This window comes from Anser cygnoides, chromosome 4, assembly GCF_040182565.1.
Source record: "Anser cygnoides isolate HZ-2024a breed goose chromosome 4, Taihu_goose_T2T_genome, whole genome shotgun sequence".
Taxonomy (NCBI): domain Eukaryota; kingdom Metazoa; phylum Chordata; class Aves; order Anseriformes; family Anatidae; genus Anser; species Anser cygnoides.
In genome coordinates, this window is record NC_089876.1 from 32,189,152 (window position 1) to 32,209,596 (window position 20,445).

General features: G+C 41.2%; 1 protein-coding gene and 1 long non-coding RNA gene across 10 annotated transcripts in view; one reads left to right on the top strand and one right to left on the bottom strand.

Moving 5' to 3' along the window:
- Positions 1–20,445, bottom strand: part of PTPN13 (protein tyrosine phosphatase non-receptor type 13) — a 129,708-nt gene that overhangs the window by 3,169 nt on the left and 106,094 nt on the right. For 8 of the 9 annotated variants that reach the window (XM_048074371.2, XM_048074372.2, XM_066996593.1 and 5 more), the window contains 8 exons: positions 19,913–19,968; positions 18,881–18,984; positions 17,518–17,666; positions 16,796–16,886; positions 15,738–16,075; positions 14,989–15,204; positions 13,775–13,837; positions 11,987–12,819 (listed from right to left, as the gene is read on the bottom strand). In XM_048074371.2, coding sequence (XP_047930328.2) covers positions 12,742–12,819; positions 13,775–13,837; positions 14,989–15,204; positions 15,738–16,075; positions 16,796–16,886; positions 17,518–17,666; positions 18,881–18,984; positions 19,913–19,968 — 1,095 coding nt within the window. In that variant the 3' untranslated portion in view covers positions 11,987–12,741. Of the gene's footprint in view, positions 1–10,948; positions 11,131–11,986; positions 12,820–13,774; positions 13,838–14,988; positions 15,205–15,737; positions 16,076–16,795; positions 16,887–17,517; positions 17,667–18,880; positions 18,985–19,912; positions 19,969–20,445 lie in introns of those variants that run through there. The other variant, XR_010831397.1, reaches the window with a different exon arrangement.
- LOC125184043 (uncharacterized) lies at positions 626–4,125 on the top strand. Its single transcript, XR_007167152.2, has 3 exons — positions 626–682; positions 2,232–2,368; positions 3,996–4,125. It is a non-coding gene; the product is annotated as an uncharacterized lncRNA (long non-coding RNA).

Consider the following 20,445-nt stretch of genomic DNA (forward strand, 5'->3'; position numbering starts at 1 on the left):
CTCCCAGGCACTACAGCATCTAAGTGACTAATCCTTTACAATTGTTAAGTGATCAGTATTTTCTGATTCTTTCAAATAAAAATTAAGAAAATATGTTAATTTAAATGCTAGAGCATCCAAATGAGAGTGGACAGCGGACACTTGGGGAGAAAACACCTGTGAGAAGTGAAAAAAAAAAAAAGGATGTGATTTTTTTACTTGAAAAAAAGAGTCTGGACTATTTTTTCATTTGAAAACATTTCTCTAAATGCTCTAGAGGCCATTCCCAGGAACGGGCAGGGCAGATTTTAACTTAAGGAGCCTAACACAACTCTTTTCCTGGTCCCTTTTGGTTCATTTTTCCTATTTTTTTTCCTGTTCTCCTTACTCTAACCTAGAAATTCTAGATCAAAAGAGCCTGAGATAGGCCCACTGGATTTAGGAGAAAGGATTTTCGTCAACTCTCTTAACCTTCAATCAAGCCTAAAGGTCAGTTTTCCTTTTATATACATAAGAGCAAAATTGAAGCTGGAATTAGCAAGTTTATTCACTCTCTTCTTCCTGGTTTCTTCAGAATCGGGTAACTAAAAAAGAGCACAGATTCCAAGCAGCAAAGCTCCTCAAAGCTAACAGAAACTCCTTTTGTAGGTGGGCACCGAGGCAAAGGAGGCAGTTCACTGCAGTTTTTGCCACATGTATGGAGGTGAGCTTCATAAAGTGCAGACTGCAGAGTACAATTTACACGGAAAGAGGACATCCAATCCTGTCTAAGTGACACAGCAGCACAGCACTGCTCTTTACACTGCTCTACTATATTAATCACTCATTATTAAGAGACTGCAACTTAAACATGCTGGGCAGTAACCAAAATACATCGTAAAAGGTACTCAGCCGAAGATGTACATAAAAATGCTCCCCACTAAGCTGACCAGGAGAAAGGCAGGGACATGATTCTCCCTTGTCTGGGCAGAAAGACAGCAAAAGCACCATGACAAGAGCACCACCACCAGCAGCTTCTTGCTCACGCATCCTGGCAACCCTTCACATGCGATGCGACAATCACGGAAGGGGAAATTTCAGCTTGCCAATGCCAGGAAGCTAGCTAACATGCTAAAAGAGGCTTCAGCACGTGCAAGATGAAATGGCAATCCTTATGTAACAGCAAACACTAAAAAACAAACCAACCACCCACCCCAAACAATGTAGAAACCACACCACCACCCAAGCCCACCAAAAATAACAGTAGATTAAACATGAATAGCAGCCGATTAAGCACACATAAAAAGCAGAAATAAGAAATTTAATTCATTTCTGTATCATCTAAGTCAACAGCATGACTTCTCAACCTTCACTTACCTATCTATCTGTCTGTCTGTCTAAGCCTTTAACTGTAATGGTTTCAACTTTCTTTTACCTTTTCTGGCGTGACTACAAGTCCAGTGACTGTAATGGGAGCATGGGCCCCATGTGGACATGATGAAACCTACGTCACTTCCCAATGATCAGGCTGAGTCCCGGCCTCAAAAAGGACACAGGTGCTCAGTGTTAGAGAAAGTGAGTGGGAGACAGGAGCTGAGCTTGAGGATCCCTATGCTTCAATTCCCATATTAGAAAAGGGGATTGCAGGTAGAGGCCCTGGGACTGGAAGGATTCCCTAAGCCACTGGAGCCAATCCTTCCCAGTCACTGCTAAACTAGGAAGTGTATCCTATGTGTATTTAAATCAGCAACAGCACTTTGAGAAACCTAATAGCACCTAAGGTGTTTATGCAGACAAATCATTCTGTTTTCTCTGAGCCCTGCAGTGTGCATAGAAGCACAAAGTGCAGGGTCTTGTGCACATAAATAACCCACTTTCCCCAAATCTTGCCTTCTAACTCCTGGAAAAGCAAATTAAAAAGTTAAGAGAGAAGACATGTAAGAAAATTGTTTCTCTTCTCAGATTTTACCAAAGAAACAGAATACTTGTAAGCTGTGCTTAGTGATGCTAAGGTCTGAGTTAGAGCTGTGTGCCTCAGGCTCTGCTTTCTGCTGATTTGGCTACGAACGTGTTGGGCTTGGGCTCATTACACTGTCACACTGCTCTTCCTAAGCACCTTTCTCCTAAGACAAAACCTATGGAAAAGATGAGCCTGCAAATCACTGCAAATCCAGAAGATACTGAAAGTTTTCTTCACAATGTGAAGAATCCCCTGATTCTGTGTTTTCATTTCTATTAAATCTACTCTTTCTGTCACACTGGGAACATCACAGGCACAACCCCATGGAGCCAGCCTTGCAAGAACCGGGAAAGCACGGAACGGCTGCTTATCCAGACATTCCCAAGAGACACACTGTCACACTGCAGAGAGCCATAACTGTTGAGAGAGGCCTGATACCACCAAAAGAAGGTATTGCCTGCTTTCTGAAGCAGCACAGGGCCATTCTGAATGACGTGCCTTCAAACCTGGTTAATCTGAAGGGATTCCACTACGTCATAGGTGCAAGGGACCGATAATGACACTGACCGCAACCTTGAAACAGTCAGCTGCAAAACGTGCATATAAAAACTAGCTGAAGTGGTTGCTGTCTTCACGATTAATTCTTTGATGTCAAAGTAAAACATGTTCTAAGTGGAAATGTGGGAAAAAACAATTAGAAAACCTCTGGGTTCTATTGACAAAATGAATTGTCATCACCCTTTTCTGATAGGGAAACCAGAGCACAAGGTGGCTATATTACCCATTTTAAGTTGGAATCTGACTCAGGTCTACTTGAGTCCCACCAGAAGCCCATGCAGAAAGGAGAGATGCAGCAGGAGAGTAAGAAGAGAGACGGACATGGCACTGAAAATTGCCAAGTGTTTGCACTTGCCTTGCTTACAAGAAGTGCTTGATTCCCAGTTATGCAAACTCAAACTCACTCTACAGCCAGCCAATGTGCAGGCACATCTCACCTAGAAGTCATGGGCTGCACGAAGTCCAAGCTAGCCCCTGGCAGATGTGGGGATTGCTTGAGTGAGGAATTCAATTTGCTAGTCTTACCCCCATGGGAAATTCCCTCTCTAAGTGTTAAATCTCTACCTGCCTCTGAAGGGCAGTGCTAAGACTATGGAAACTGGATTAAAGCTGGGCAAGATTCTAGCTCAAAACCCCTTCTGTAATCTTCTAAACTCTTCCTATCTTCAGCTGTAATTACTGCAAGGGGAGAAAGCAAAGCCACTTCTCTAAATCATGCATTAAAGCACTCTCTTCTCACTTTACAGCTTAACTTCTTAAAAATACATTTTACAAAAAAAAAAAAGTTTATTTTTAACTTCTGACGGCAGCAGCTTCTCAGAGGAATTTCATATCCCCCAACAATCCTTTCAGGATTAGCGACAGCACTGAGTCAGACTCCAGAATGTAAATGCTAATGTAGCTGAATTGCTTCCTGTAGAGCTGCATACAGAGATGTCAGGTGCACTGGGTCTGTTACTGGTAGAAGTGACCTAAACCAGTTGCTTATTTTGACTAGGCAATTCCAGCTTGCTGACTAAAGAAGTCTGCATTCTTATCCTCTGGAATTTCTGTGTGTTTTCATGAACAATTTTTTACAGATAAGCTGTGATTTACCATCTGATAGTACTTGGGCATGTTTAGCAAAATCTCAACATTAAACTCAGGCTGAAAAAAGGGAAAAAGAAAGTTTCTGGTAATATGCACAGCAATTCTTTACACAGAAGATGGAAAAGAAAATGATATGAGGAAAACTTCTCGCATTCCGCCCCCCCTCCCCCCCCCCCCCAAGTCCTGGGGAAATAAGCACTTGCTAAAATCACATCTGCAGGAGATAATGCTTTCCTTAATTAGACCATGAATGATACAAGTGTCCAATCCTGGGAAATAAATGAGAAAACAAAACAAAACAAAACCAACTATTATTGGAAATCACCTTTTCCTGGGAGAACCCTACTGTTGCAGTTTGTACTCAGTACACTGCAGATAACTGCTGAAAAGGTGTCGGTATCATTCTGTTGGCTCTCTTTTGCCCTTGCAGCTATAGAGGCTGAAAGGACTTCTGAATTAAAAAGAATAGCTAGGATTGAATTCCAGAGCGCGCTCAGACAGCAAGCTGCATCTGACCTGCACGGCACGAGGATTGGTGCAAGACGACCCCTCCCTCCCTCCGAGCACAAGCTGATGCCAAACACCCCAAGAGCCCCATCCGCCTGAAGCCTGGCGCCCCAAAAGCTGCTCGAAAGGCTGAGGCAAGAGCGAGACAGGGGAAGCCTTTAGCCTGAAATAAACACTGCCCTTCAGACCCCGCACAAGGCTTTGTTGCTATTATTTACCTCCTGGGTCCCTCTCTGGGAGGAGTCACTGCACGCACAACAAACAAGGAAACCTTACGTTCTGTGGGAAGGGAGAGATTTTACTACTGTTAAAATGCCATTTGTAAAAAACAAACCAAAACACTTCCTTCCATTCCAGCCTTCAGCTGTGCTCTCACGCAGTGCTTCTTTGGGCTTGAGGATGAATTTCTATAAGCAGGAACTGACTAAACATAGTACATTGCATCTTTCTGAACACATAAGGTGATAAATTTCTTGGGTCAGGTCCTGATGTGCTTTTGCCTCATACCAAGAACATTGGCAAGTCTCAGCAAATTATGGGAGTGAGACAGCTAGGAATCATGACACAGCACGACCGCACAATACATCGTGCTAGGGAAAAGCCAGGAGGCCATGCTTGCTGGGGTTCCCTCAGTTGCACTGGTTTTCTGCCCAGCTCTGTAACTTTGGAGCATGGAAGAAGGTTCTTGCATTTCTTGGAGCCTCTGATACCATGCTTGGATTCTGAAAAGAACAACAAAGAGCTGTTCTCAAAATGGTCGCAGGAAGGGCTTACCGCAGCACACCAGAAGTACTGAACACTTACAGTGAGCCAGGGATACAAAACAACAACCACTAGGGCTCTGCTGGAAAGAAAAAACAATGGTATGTGGAAAAACAGGTTGCAGCAGGGGGACAAACACACAATTTTCATATGAACAAACAGCCTTGCTTGTTTAACTGCAAGCCTGGCTCACATAGCTCCTGCATAAATCTAACTTTGCTTGCTAATGCTTTATGTTTTACTGAGGAAAGCCAAGCAAAGCAGGCAGCTGTGCTCTGGGAATCGTTTCCGTTGAGGCACGGGGAAAGAAGATCGAATTATGCTGATGGACAGACTGGCAGTGCCCTGGGCACAGTACCGTGGAGGAAATGCCTCGTGATAACCACTTGCTCCCATCCGCAGCATCAGCATGATAACCTTTTCCAGAATAGAGCTGACAACGATGCCCTTGTGTCACTGTCCTGAGATCCAGCCTCAGGAGCTAGCAGGCAGCATTACAGTTGCTTCACAGCATTCAGAGCTTGTCAAAAACACTGAGACAAACAGACTTGACCTTACTCTGTAATTTCATTTGTTGTAGCTGAAATTTTTCTTTGTGGATACATCAAGCGGACCAGGACCAGTTATTTTAATCGTCAAGTCTGAGGTCACTGGCCTTTGAGACATTATTGCTAGAGAAATAACTGCTAAAAAAAAACCTTGTCATTTCCTAGACTCCACTGAACAACGCCAGCACCTAAAGACAGCCTTGACCTCGAGGAGCTGACAACCTATATATAAAGAAGCGACAGAATGACAGCAGATGGACAGAGAGCACAGGAAAGCAAAGATACTCCACACGGCAGGCTGACAGGCCATATTTGAACATACCAGCAGCCCACAGGGCATCAGAGCAAGGGTGAACTACGACGAGACAAATGAGATGACAGGCTATCAGCTGCTGGTGTTGTTTGGGATGGCTCCAATGGGCTGGAAAGGTCTGGCTTCAGTGGGTCCATGGTGGCACTACTCTAGAGGCGTTCTGCTTTCCCTAATCCCGAAAAGGCCATGCAGAGGAGATGCAAGAAGATACAGTCCTGACTCTTGACCACTCAAGGCCAGGATATTTTTAAACCCACAACTGTTTGATGCGAGAAATTTATTTGCTTGACAAATGTCAAAATAGCTGTGGGGAAAGTGATCCCATTTTACAGTGCATAGCCAAGTCCTCTTCTGCTTTATCCCTTAACTCTGTCCAGCTTCCAAGTGACTCCTGCTGCTCACCGCATCGAAGCTGGCTCTCCCAGCCCAGGCAGGAAGGTGTTAGGTGCAAAATGCTGAAAGCCCTCAGCTCTCATTTCAGTAGGCTCAGCCTCAATGCCCAACACTGGTAGAGGAGGAACCAAATTCCAGCTGTTACTCAAACTTTGAATTCTACCTCACTCAAGATTTCAAGGCAAGAGCAGTGAAGTTTTGAATGCTCATTATTAAAACAAGTCTTCTAACTACACTTATCAATTAGAGAGTGCTTCTGAGTCCTTACAGAGTTTCCTGCAAGCCTGTTAGGTTCTGCAGCTATTAAGGACCTGCCCCTTGCAGTGCCAAGCACAGCATGCCCAGCTGAGGGCAGAACTGCAGCTACCATCACAGGGAAATTCGCTACTGGGGAAACAGGAACAGAAAACACCACAACTCCTTTGCTTATCTTCTGGACTCTTTTGCATACTTTCTTTAACTCAGTCTGTTAACTAAAGTTGGGTATGCATTCAGACCCAACCTCACCATTTACAAAAGAACCTTCCACTTTTGGAAAAACCAGCAGCTGGAACACACAAAGGCTCACCTCAGCGCTGGGGGATCCACTCATTGTCAAAGGCTGAAGCAATGTTCTAGGAGCTGGAATGGAGACTTGTAGAAAAGAAGTACAATAGGATGGAGAGGAATGTTAATGTCTTCTGCCTTTGGGCACGCGACTAACACCTGGGTTTGGGATTGCGCTATTAGTCAGACAAGGAATACATTCTGAAGCACGTATAGAGTCTGCCAGGTCTCTGCTTAACACCAAGATGATAGATGGTCATGTTACGACACATGCACAGCACCCAGGGATATTCTGAGGGGCAAGGGGCTTCATTTTCCATTGCCAGCGCTCCGTCATATTTCCTTTAACCAGTTCTCCATTTGCCTCATGGGCCGGGGAGAAGATATCCAAAACATACTTGCTGTCAACAGTGCAACTGTGTAGGAATTTCAAGTATTGGAGTCTAGTGTGATTCTTTTACGTACAATTTGTCAGGTGTACAAGCAGAAACTTACGCCTGATGTGAAAAAGGAACTCCAGGTGCTGGATTTTTGCCAGTGCTTTGTAAGAGCAACAGATTTCAAGGAGAACATGCAGCATTGAGGAAGATGAATAGAGCAATGAAACTCAGATCCACAGTCACCATAAAATGATCCAAGCAAGGCCAGACTCCGTAAATGTTTCACAAAGGGGCACAACTGGCCCTAAAAGGCACCCATGAGATTATTTCAACAGAACACCTCAAGAAGTTGAAAACCAGTATGAAAAATAAAGAGTGCTCTGAGGTAACACTGAAACTTTTTAAAGGATGGTGACGCTACAAGGAAGGAACACTAAGATGTTTTTTGTCCTTAGCCTTCAGTAGGGCCTGTAAATTCTGACTGGCAATGCCAAAAGCATTGCTGATGCTGGAGATGCAAGAACTAACAAAACAGACTTATGCAGCGAGTTCTTGAGGAAGGAAAGGCTGAATAATTGGCATACTACCTTATTTTCCACAGCAAAGCTTTCACAAGAATTTTTATGAAGAAAAATAAAAATGGTTTAACGTCTGTGGAATACAACCCAGCAATAGAAAAAGGTGGTGCTGAACATGTTCTTCCCCCAAAAGAAATTCAAAGAACTAAAAAGCATACACACAGAGAGACACATACACGTATACATAATTGAGAAGAATTATGAGCATATGTGAAAACACAGCTGCAGACGTGTCATGTGTTTTTAATGGGATATTTCATTATCTCTATCTGCTTGAGGACAATGTGGAAATACTGTATATCTAGCTTTAAAAGAGTTGAAAAAACAAAGTAGTCCATGCAAAGCTCCTTGTTAATGAATACCAGGTTGTTTCTGTGACCAAGCTGACTCATTTAGAGGTAACACTTTGTTTGGGAATCTTGTTATTATAATCAAGTAGCAGTCACAGCCCTACCAGAGGAAAAAAAAAAAAACAACAAATACTGAGGTCATCACAGTACAGCAATGGAGATGAAATCCACTTCCTGGGACTCATCTAAGCAAATTAGTAACTAAATCTGCTCCCAGCCCAACAATTTCTCCTTCAGATCCCATTCTTTTAGCCAGCAAGATCTTGCCTTCATTAAAACAAAACCAACCTCCCGCTCCCAACATCTCATTACAAAACAAAGCTCCCTGCAGAGCCCACTTGACTAGCCAAGACAAATCAGTAGAAACAAAGCACAACAAGAGAAGTTCAAATTCAGGTCTGAATGCCACCTGCAGAAGGCATTCTTCAGTTTTATGAACCAGCACTGCTCACACCCCCTCCCAAGACTTTCAGGTGACTCAGTCGCTCTTTTTTCATAGTTTACACAAAAATAACTGCTGGGTTACACCAGACACACTTGTATCACCAGTAAAATCAAGTAACGCAACACAGAAACACAACAAAACTCACTGTGCCTCTAACATTCATAGCTGTTGCTGGGCTGTCCTCTCAAAAGCTGCTTAAATGATGAGTAACATTTCCCAGAACCCTTCGTTCGGCCAAGATCAACTAACTGAACTGGAAAGGTAGCGCCGAACAGACTGTCCACTCCAGCAGGGCGAAGAGCCGCAAACCATTCCACGTTTGCCCCTGGTTTCGTTACAACTTGACTATCGGTGGATGCCATAACAAACTCAGACTGGCATCCCGACGATGCTTCACATTCCTGAATGTTGGCAAAACACCTCCCACTCACTCAACAAAAGGTGGCCCTTGGCCCATAGGTTTCTACCCCTGGGGTGCTCTAAAGCGGACATCACATATCGTGCATATTAATAGCAGGTTTGTTTGGGTGAGAAATACTACGATGACATAAACCAAGAAGTTATAAGCATATATGAGGGGCCAAACCGCTTTGGTTTCCCAGTGGGAAAATATTTTTCAGCAGAGAAGTCCAAAGCACTTCAAAAGCATTATAGTGCCTGCAAGTCAGCTGGTTTTTCAGCTTCCAAAGCTTAGATTTTGTCTTTATTCTACGTTGTTCATCATATGCAGTACTCATGGCCCAGACATTCTGTTGATGCACCTTCCTGTAAGGGGTTTGCAGGGGTGGGTTATACCACTGGCTTCTGCCATGTCTGCAGAGTCACTCCAGAAAACCTTCGCTACCATGCAGTTCACTATGCACAGAGTTGTTCAGCTCCTGAGATTTCTCCTGTTTCATCTTCCATAGTCCTCCTCAGTCCCACCTCACCACACAGACAACAAAGTATGTGCAGCTGTGGAATTATCCGGACACCCAAGAAAGTGAGTGGCTGTTTGGACTTGCACTGTCAGAAGATGACAGACGAGAGCTTTAATGGAAAACAAGCCCACGTCCCAGCAAGAAGCCTGCTTCCTTTTACTTAAAGCACCTTTTGAAATCTTTCCCTCCTGCCCTTTAGATCTTCCTGCAAAACACTGGGCAGTTGATGCAGGGAAGCAATCCAGAGTTTTCAATCATTCCTAAGTACTTACTTTCCCCAGATAGCTATTGAGCTAGCTATAGAAGGAAGCCCACTGTGAAAGAAGTGGCTGCTTAGAAGCATTCAAGGAACAAGAGTAATGAGTCCTCAGAACAGCCTCCAAGGAGTGATTGGAATTAATTCTTCATAGGCCGTTGCCCTCCTCTTGCATAGAGGAAGACCATCAACAAAAGCCAAAGTACAGATAAACTACTAATGGCACAGGGCTGCTTATTTAGCAAAGCACATATGCTTCTGTCAGCTAATTCTATTTGGAAGAAAAAAGAATCCTTCCCCTGTTAACACAAGGACAATCCTTTAATTAGAGCCATAATGGGGTATGTATCAGCTTTTTCCCTAGTCTAGTAAACTTCCTGCTGAAAGTCAGATACCCTATAAAAGGGAAAATCCCTTTCAGCTCTAACATGCCCTGGTTGCTTAATCAGCAAGACATCGCAATGTTATTTAAAAAAAAATAAAAAAATAAGTAAATAAAAAGGTGTGTGTGTGGGAGCACTCAATATTTTTTTTTTCCCCTGAGAATTATGTGGTCAGCCTCCTAAGAAATCACAAAGTATTTATCCATCCAGGGAAGTAGCTTCTCAATCACTTTTCCTCTACCTACTTTTAAGGGGACATAAAGATTTCAGGTAGTCTAACCCTGTGGAGAAAGATAACATCACTGCTTGCTTCCAACCTGATTCCCCATGGATACCAAGCTTAAGCAATGACATTGTGTGAGCATGTGCATTTTCTGGTAACAAGTTTTGAGCTATGCGGTCCATTTCAGCCCAGTGTCACAGATGGTGAGTTCCACCTGTTAGGCAAAAGACAGATACCCACCTTTCTCAGTGCCCTCAACAGGTACAAGACAAAGGAGCAATTTCATCTTTATTGGATATCAAATTCCTCAAAGCTGAGACACGAACGGGAAGAAATTCAGACCAATTTTTTCTTTGTTTTTTCCTGGGGGTGGGAAGGTTTGGTCAAGCTAATTATCCTCCGCTTTGGTGCACCCATCATTAAAAGGAAAGTGGGTACAATATACCATACTGTAGATCTTCATATTTGTGACAACAACAAGCAAATCCTGGAATCTTCCACTGATTTCTGTTTCCCATGGGCTGTTTGCTGTATTGTGCAGATTGTTTGCACAATACAAAAGTGGGCTTCACATAGCATAGCATATAAAAAAGTTCCTGTTTCTATACTTTTTGTCTTGTATATGAAAACATCTAAGGGAAGAATTTAACAGCTTTAAATATAATGTATTTTTATTTTAATAATGTAATTTTTTATTTTTGAAAACCAGACATACCCAAATCCTCTAAACTCACTACTTTTGTGAAAACAGTAGCAGCATATCAGCTGTCTTTACTTACTTTGCCTGTTGACAACTGTAGTCCTGAAAATGTTCTCTCGTTACTTTAAAGCTCCTTCATACAGGTGTACTGTCAACATGGCTAGTCAATTTGCCTCTGCTTCTCACTATGCACACAATTTGTTTTCCTTCCTTAATATACACTGCTCTTAAAAGGCGTAATTTTTCAGCTGTGCTGGTAAGCTGGAGGGAATAAAGATCATAGCATTACTGTGACAAGTGAAAAAGGCTCTTTTCCTTTCTTCAGTCATGCTATTGCTAGTTATATTACCATTAATAATATATAATGCCATTAAATAAGCTAGATGGTGACCGTTCCAGGGTTGGGACAGCAGAACACTGTGGGGTATATGGTGGTTTCACACCGGTAGGTAGCTCAGCACCACCACGCTGCTTTCTCGCTCCCCCTCCTCAGGCAGACAGGGAGAAAATACAGTGAAAATAAAGCTCAAGGGCTGAGATAAGGACAGTGAGATCAATACAGCTACTATTTTGAAGAGTGAAACCTTGGAGAGTCACAGGTCTCTGAACTTATTTTTACCCTTGCAATGCAGAACGCTTCTAGCAGTTTTTCCATCATCAAAAAATGCCCACAGAGCATAAAACTAAGATTTCCTTTCAGAACAGTTGGCTGTTTATAGTATCACTAAAACACTAAGTTACTTAGGACTCAGTATCCTGCCTTCCCCATCAAACGTGGCTGGTTTAAGCAGAGCAGGTTCCATTGTTGTCAGCTCATTGCTACAGCATCCAAGTACCAACCCACCATAAAAATGTGATGCAGGTCTCAACACCCACGTATGCTGAAAAACAGGGAGGGAAGGGAAAATAACTCTTCCTTTCACCACAGTGTGGAAGCTCTCTAGAACGGAACCCACAGTTCTGCAGCTTTTCTCAAATGGATACTGAAGAACAGGCACCAGGAGGGCCCTTTTGTTGCCAATCATGTAAGAAGTGTAGCAACCACAGTGTTAGGGAAGGATGCCCTGTTAGGCCAGGGAAATCAGTAAAAGGACACAAAAATACCCAGATCCACTGATCAGTGTATTTTAAGTGTATTTTTATTTACAGAGTAGAGATGCCTAATAAGTTATAAGGTTAGACATCTGATAATTCAACTTTTTTTTTTTGTAAAAGTATATAAATATATACATGAAACTCTATCAAGTAAACATTATTAACTGTGATACTTACAGTAAACATTCACTACTATCCTTACGCTAAAAGGCATCTCTTAAAGCTTAAATACTGATTTCAGGATACCCTCTATAAAATAGTTCTAACTGTACTAAAAGGACAAAAAAGTCTGTGCCATAAACAAGCTTTTAAAAGAGACTAGTAAAATATCTTCGTAATAAAGTTGACCAGGCCAAAAATACTGCTTTATCCCACCCCCCGAAGAAACAAATACCCCAGAGCAGTTGCAGAACTGCAGGAGGTATTATAAGATTATTTTTTTTCTTCATTGTTTTTTAATTAAAATATTTTTATTTCAGTACTTTATCACATATTAAGGATGCTGCAAAAAAATGCAGCTTTTATTAAATATTATTTACTGTTATACAAGTATCTCACAGATGTGTCCATGGGCTTAAGACACTAGTGGTATTGCATGAGCTATCCCTTTTCCATATACTATATACCTTATCTGGAGTGATGAAGAGACTATTTAGAAAAAACATTTGACAGCAACTGAAGAAAATGACTGGAATAATATTAGCAGAACAAATAAAACAGGTGAGAGTCTTTAGATCTCCTTGCTTCCTTGTTTTAAAAGCACTTCCATTCATTATTTTATTTCCCTCTCTGTTCTTCCTGTTGGAGATGGTTCAGGACATATAGGACAACTTGATAGCAGAAAATGTACTGATCCTGCAAGGGAAAGGAAATCAGAGTACACATGAAAAACGCTTGCACCACCTAAGCAATTCACTCTCACCTGCCACAGCACTTGATTTCAATACTATTTCTATAGTAAAATAAGCCAAAAAAATAGACAATTGAGAAATATACAACCTCAACTTCAAACAAGGATAGGTACTTGCCTGCCACTAAAGGTATAGTTTTACACAGGGCATTTATCATCCTTTCGTTTCATTTTTGATGTGAAATAGAATAGACTAAACACTTCACAGAAGCAGAAATGAAGACAGCAAGTGACCTTTAAAGATCTTTGATCACTCCAACTAACAGAGAACTCAGATTACTATCTGAGATTAACTAATAGAGAACTCAGATTACAGGGCATCTTATCATCTTATAATCTTAGGTTTTATAGGCCAATACAGGTTTGAGAGCTAATCTTCATTTTGTGGGAGAGCTTGGGGTGATGGTTCTTTCTGGTTTATTTTTTAACTGCAGTTAGACAAGTCCTTCATGTTCAAAAAGTGGTGCAAATCCAAAGTAAGGTTAAACAGCTCCAGATCCAGATTACTCCTAAAATACTCAAATTTATTTCTAGTTAAACACCTCCGCCTAAAAGGTGGTTTCAAGATGTCTCCAGTAGTTTCAGCGATTCACGGCAGCTATATAGTTAGGCTTTCTCTTCAGCATGCAATGCAATTCTTTTTGACAAAAAAGCTCATCTGATTTCTACTCTAACATATGCTTTAGAAGAAGAAAACTCTAAATCCAGCTCTATTATTTTTTTAACCACAAACTGAAAGAGCACAGAGCATCTGATTTAATTCCCCCAACACAAACATTGCATTAGAGGACATGAAGACAACCACTGCATGCCTTACAAAAAGCTTCCTGGCACATCAGAGTTCGAATTCCAGCATCTTTCCTGTAGCCGGAAGGCTGAACCTGGAGAAGCCAGACTCACCTCTGTCTGAACCATCCCATGCCTCTGCAGACGCATCGTGCGCACCAGGTCTGAGATGTCAAACTACAAAAACAAACAGCAAGTGAAATGTTGAAAGACATACTGCATGTAAGAAAATGAGCATCACACAAAAGAATCCAACTAGCTACATGAAACATTTCGTAGTGAAACGATTTACAATTCAGTGTATCCTGCACATATTTGGCAGATTACCAGCATGAGCTATCTTGGAGCGATAAGGATGTGGCCCTCCTACACCATATACCTTTCTCTTTTTTCTTCCGCTGTACGCCTCTATTGGCTCTCTTGCTTACGCATACCAGGAACCAAGTATACAGAAAACAGAGCCCCTCATCCCAACCTAACACAACGCTTTTAATTTCTACAGGTCTATACGAGTTCTAGACATTTAGTGGGTGCTTGGAAACCCTGCTGATGACATCATAGCTCACCTCTACAAAATTCACAAAAACATTTGCTACACCGGTCCAGCGAAGGATACAAACATTAAGGAGGCTAGCACCCTCCTGTGGATCATCCTAGAGAGCAGGGTGCTGTCTCAGAATAAGGTGTTTGCACTGTGTGTTTTTGATGGATTTTTGTTACTTGTTTTAAACACGGAAGTTACACTGTCACTAAGATTGGGATTCAGTTGCATAAACATATACTCTGCTTGCCTTTAGCAGCTCTGCAACTGTGCATCAATCTCTGGCTCATCAAGCGTCACATCTGTCATCTCTACTGTCATTTACCGTAAGAGTTTCTCAGATCTGTCAGTATATCCAGCCAGTACGGCAAGCATTTTAACTTTTTTCCTTTACTTGCCTGAGCTCTTGTGGCAATACACTCTTATTCCCAAGCCACACTCTGAAAATCTGCTCAGTAGATCTCCTTGTAGCACAACCTAGAATATGTTAGGCGGCACCTCATATAGCGTTACTGAGCTCTCAACAACCAGGACACTTAAAGAAATTCCCTGATCTAATCCAAGAACCAGATGTTAGATCTCTCCCTGCACCCTTCTGCATCCCCATCATCATTAAAGAAATATTTGCACAGCTGCTGCTGTTTTACATCCTCATTTATGTTACACTAAGATGTGGACTACATGCTGACCTCAAAAGCATGGCATTTTCTCGAAACCACTGATCAACTCCCATTGAGCAGCTCCTGCAAGTCAAAAGCACAGCTTACCCATCCTGTCAGGTACTTACATCGAGATCTCTGCTGATTAATCCCAGAACTACATCTATACATATGAGGGTCCCTGACCGGCCAATGCCCGCACTGCAGTGAGTTACGATGGGTCCTGATTTGTAGACATGCCGCATGTAGGAGATAAAAGTTAGCAGGTCATCTGGTTGAGAAGGGGTGTCATGGTCAGGCCAGGCAATGAAGTTCAGATGGGAAATGTGTCGTACTTCACCTGTCTGAGGTTTAAGAACAACAGGAACAACAAAATGTTACACACAGAATGAAGAAAAAGACAGGTAAGTTCTCAAAAGAAGCAGTTTCTGAAGAGACGGATTTGCCCCATGGAAGTGGTCTCTAATCCAGTGAAACAAGAGAAGCCACGAGCTAAACTCCTAGCTGATAATTAAACTGTATAAGGTTCAATGTGCGGGCTGAGTTAATCAAAAACAGGAATGAACCAGACAGACTGAATAATGAGTGTTACACCCTGATATATCTTTCTGTTTACATGACCAAAGGCACATAAAGAGCCACACTAGCATCATAAAATCACCTCCTGGCCCATCAGGCCTTCTCTTGTAAAAAGTCACTAAGTGGCACAACTTGCAAGGCAGAAGAGTTGCTCAGTAACATTCATTGGCCAGAGAGAAGCTCCATGTTACATCTCCACATGGACATTGCAATTGAAAGCAGGCAAGCCACAAATACGAGAACTAAAACATCAGCACCCAGGAAGAAGTTCTCAGCATGCCAAATGAGATGCACTTACCTGAATCTCTTCTAGCTCCAGCACTCTAATGATAAAGCCTTTCAGCTGCTGGAATCTTACTAGAGCAAGCCGTAGTCTGTCAGTTATCATGGTAGTTTTATTGAGTGCATCTGGCCAGTAACGCTGGCATTTTATCTTTTCTCCTTCAACCTCCTGAGTCATCATGGCAATCACAGTACATTTTTGTTCCCAAACCATTTGCCAGAAATCAGCTACAGTAGTAGGGAGAGGTCCTTGACATGCAATGTAAATGAACTCTTCGTTCCCCACTGGCATGCGAATGAAGCTGGCATTGATGTATCCACCTTCAGTCCCAAGAGGTACTCTAGTGGTATCATCTGCAATCCCAACGCAACAGAAATACTTTAATGCTATGCATGCACATTAACAGACCTTCACACAGTAGAGATGCTGAGCCTTGCACACCCACATGGTGCTTATCTTCAAAGATGTTTCCAAATTTTATTAAAAAGAAAACCCAAAACAACAGAAAACAATATAATACTTGCTTTAAGATACAAGTCAGTACTTCTTGAGAAAAGAAGATAGCTAGGGGAGAAACTTAACCAACAGACAGGCAGGGTATGTGACTAAAACTGCATCACCTTTGAAACTGAATTGGAGTATTTTTCACTCAGAGGTAGCCTCTGTCAGTTCTCACTACTCCTCAACTCATCTCCCAGCTAACAAACCAACTTTTATTGTAGGAAACTTACTGGCAATTGCATATACGTTTGTTATTCCCAAATGTACATGGGTAAAACTGAAAAAAGTTCTCTGGCTCCATAAATATATCTCATTTAATAAGTGGAACCTTCTCAAATAGCTGCCAAACCCACGGACATCCATTCCTACCTACCACATGAATTTGTTGCTTACCAATACTAAACTGCTTTATAAATATTCAATTTAAACTTGTAGAAAATGACATTAACTTTTCCCTACTCAGCAGTAGAACTGGGACTGGGAATCAAACCATCTCAACTTGTGATCCAATTCATGTGACCATACAGATGGAGACAAAATATCAACACAGTGTCAGATTAGTTAGGACTTACAAGGAAGTATGTTTTTGTATCTGTTCTTCTTCCTGTTCTCTTTTGCTTGTCCAATCAAACACTGATCCAACGGTTTTAACTCTTGAAGATTCTGCAAGGAAGAAATAACTTATACATTACAATGCAATGAATGATGACAAGTGGTAAAGCAGTCTCTCAAAGACACGAAACAAAGAAAATAGTCCTACTGTGGATATGCACAAAAATCAGGTCACAGAAAGGAAGCCAATGTCAGATACCTAAAAAAATACACCACCATGAAACAAACCAATGGAAAAAAACCCTGTGATCTAGTGAATACTTCAGCTCCTTCTCCTAAAGGAGAGTTTAACAATGTTGAGACATGGAAAGGACCGTTTTCTGATTCTGCAGCTAGATTTTGTAGCATTTATTTACCTTATCCATGCCTGTATATTCATTTAGGATAGAGAAATGAAATAAGAATTTACCAAAAATTTACTAAAAATAAGAATGACGTAAACACATTTTTGAATTGAACTGCCAGCTCCACCTCATCTCATCTCTCAGCAGCTGGCGGGGGGAAGGGAGAGATGTTTGGTGAAGGAAGTCTTTTCATCCTTTTAAAGAGCTGCAAATCAAAGCGCTGTGGTCTTTAAGGCGGTGATGAATCAACCATTCTATTTCTAACTGTTTCATCCTCTTAAAAAGCAAAGTTTTAGAAAAAAGGACCTAAGGACCTAAAAGGACAAACAGTTACTCACTTCAATCTCTTTAGAAGGGACTCCCTGTTCCAGCAATCCACGCAACATCCTGATGACCGACTTCAATTTGGCTCCTGAGTACTTGCCTCCAGGGAGCACATTCACAGTAGGGAGGGAAGAGATCTCTTCATTTGTCACCAAAGGGAAATCTAGCAGAAGAATAAGGCTGATTTAAATGCCTGTATAAACAGCTAAAATTAAGGCAACATAAAATGCAGTGCGGTGCTAGATTTCTTTGTTACTGGTTTTCCTGCCATGCAGGGGTGACTCATACATTATTATTATCTTTTACAAAAAAGGCATGACCAATAAAGCATCTTTGAGTGAAACAGTCTTTTCAATGCTATTTGCTACCTCTGTAGATAGTTCCTCAGTTTGACAGGCAAAACCAAACTAACAAACAGCAAGAAGCAAAATTGGCTTTCATTAATCCAGGTACCAAATGGAATGTTTTCCTGAACTTACAATAACTAAACTAAAATAAACTCCATATATACTTTAAATGTAGGTTCTTAAAAACAATAATCTACTAAATTCATAAATACAAACATGGATGAGTTCAGAAGTCTCCAGTTAAATAAAAATCACATCCTGTGAATTCATCTGTAGCGCTTTTAAGTCAAGATGGCTTTTAAATGTTAATTGTAAGATGCATTAAAAACACTGTTTTCTCCAATAAAGCCTGCTTCCTGTAAGACCTTCAGCGCTCCTCTGAAACACAAAAAAATTCATAAACCAGAAGTCTCTGCTATTGCAATTAAGTGTCTTTTTATCTACTAGCTTAGGCAAAAGGTTTACATGGATTATTCTTTACTTCTTTTAATGAATACAGATACTACAGACAAAATGCTACTGTGTATGAATTTCAGGAGCTGACATTTCTAATCCTATCTCAAAAGGAAAAGACTAGCTTCTGCCAAATGCATCAGACTTCGCAGTACTTCACCCTGCCAAATTGAGCAACAGTGGAAAACTGAGACTCAATATAGGGGGAAAATATTGCACAATTTGAACATGCAGGTACTACTTCAAGCACACAAGATACTGATTTGATCATGGTTAAACCACACAAACCATCAAATGTTGCTACAGTTTTTGTCAGATAGATACTATGGGAGAGAACTGGTTTCAACTCTACTACAACTAGAGGCCAAATCTTGACAATACTTGTTCTGATCAGCTCTCACACAGATACTACAGCTGTAAAGATCCTTTCCAGTGGGTGGTGGAGCTGTTATATTTCCCATTATACCTATCACTACACCCTCAAAACACATCCTAGACATTTTACTATTCAGTTCTGACATATTGTCTCCTTAATGTGATCCTCAGTTTTCAGTTGATTATTTGCTGAAGTTCTTGCCTTTATTTACACGTTCCTGGTTGATTGATTCAATTGGCAATTCATCGCTTCCCCACGTGATTTCATCTTCATCTGCTTGACTCAAGGGAGGTTGTGGAGGCGACCTACAGAAGACAAGGAACATAAGAAACAACACCCAGAGATAACACATTTGCAATCTAATGAAACATTACCAGGAGGTAATTTATAGCTACGAGTTCTTCTGGACCAGATCCATATAAGTGATCTCAAAAAAAAAAAAAAAAAAAAACCAACCCACTTTTTTTCCAATCACCTTCAATCACCACTGGGGATTTAAAAAAAGATGACAGTGGGGAAAGAACTCGGACAATATTACTCTAGTAATAATAATCACTGCAATTACATTTCAAAGGCAAAGCAGGCAAATAACGTCCAATAGAATATTTGGACCATTCACATAATTCAACACGTATGTACTAGGGTACCTATTTTAAACTGCAAGTTTTCTACCTTTGTTGAGAATGGCAATAAAGATATCAAGTAACTACACAACATAACGGCACTGTTTAAGCCAAGATTCAACTCAAACTTTCCAGAGGCTTTATCAAAACAGAAGCACATACATCTTGACTGAAGCACTATTTAGACTAAGGACAAATATTAGCACAGAGAAACCACTGTGTGAATTTCCAAGATTCAAGGTGTCTCGAAGCAAAAGCTGGAAACATGGCCAGGCGCATCCTTAGTTTTCCATGTAAGAAGAGGAAGCCCCAAACACCCAAGTGGAAACAGACTGCACACACGTCCTAATTACATGTTAAAACCATATATCAAAGGAATAAATACAGCCAGGGCACAGTAAACCACAGAAAGGTGACTAACGTTCAGGTGAATTATAACCTTTTCAATAACAAGAACAGGCAGACAGCAATTCAACAAGACATTACATAAATAATTATCCGTATCCCTCTTCCCCCTGCACACACACATATGCTATATTTGCATTGTAACAGCTCTCTTCAGAGCTTCATATCTCACCGGTTTACTTTCAAGCAACACTAGAAATCTTACCTTTCTGGCACAGCTTTTTCTTCACAATGGTCTTCACAACCATTTAAGTGCGTTGGCTAGTGGAAGAGAAAAACACACACATCAAGATCATAGTCATAATGCTCATCCACTCTAAATTATCAAGGATGTGAGCAGTTATACAGAGTTTTTCTGAAGGGGACTAAGTTCAGAGCATCAAATAATGTAAGAGTTTACTATTTTAGCTCACTAATGCAAAATAACAGAGAAGAACACTGAGCACTTGGAAGAAGGCTGCACTGTAACAAGGCCAACAGCTATCTTAAAATTATTCCTGACTCATGGCAGCAGTAAAGCCATCCACATTTTTTCCAGGTGACTTTTTTGTTTGTAATCCTTAAAAACCTCTTATGAGGCAAGTCTGACAGTGAACACTTAGGCATCCTGAAAAGCCACCACTGCCATAAAGAACAGAACAGGGCTTTACCTCTAAATTCTAGGTACTCCTATCTATGTCTTACTCAAAAGACAAAGATGACTCAGCAAAGAAGAGGGCATTTAAATTCTCCTTTGGA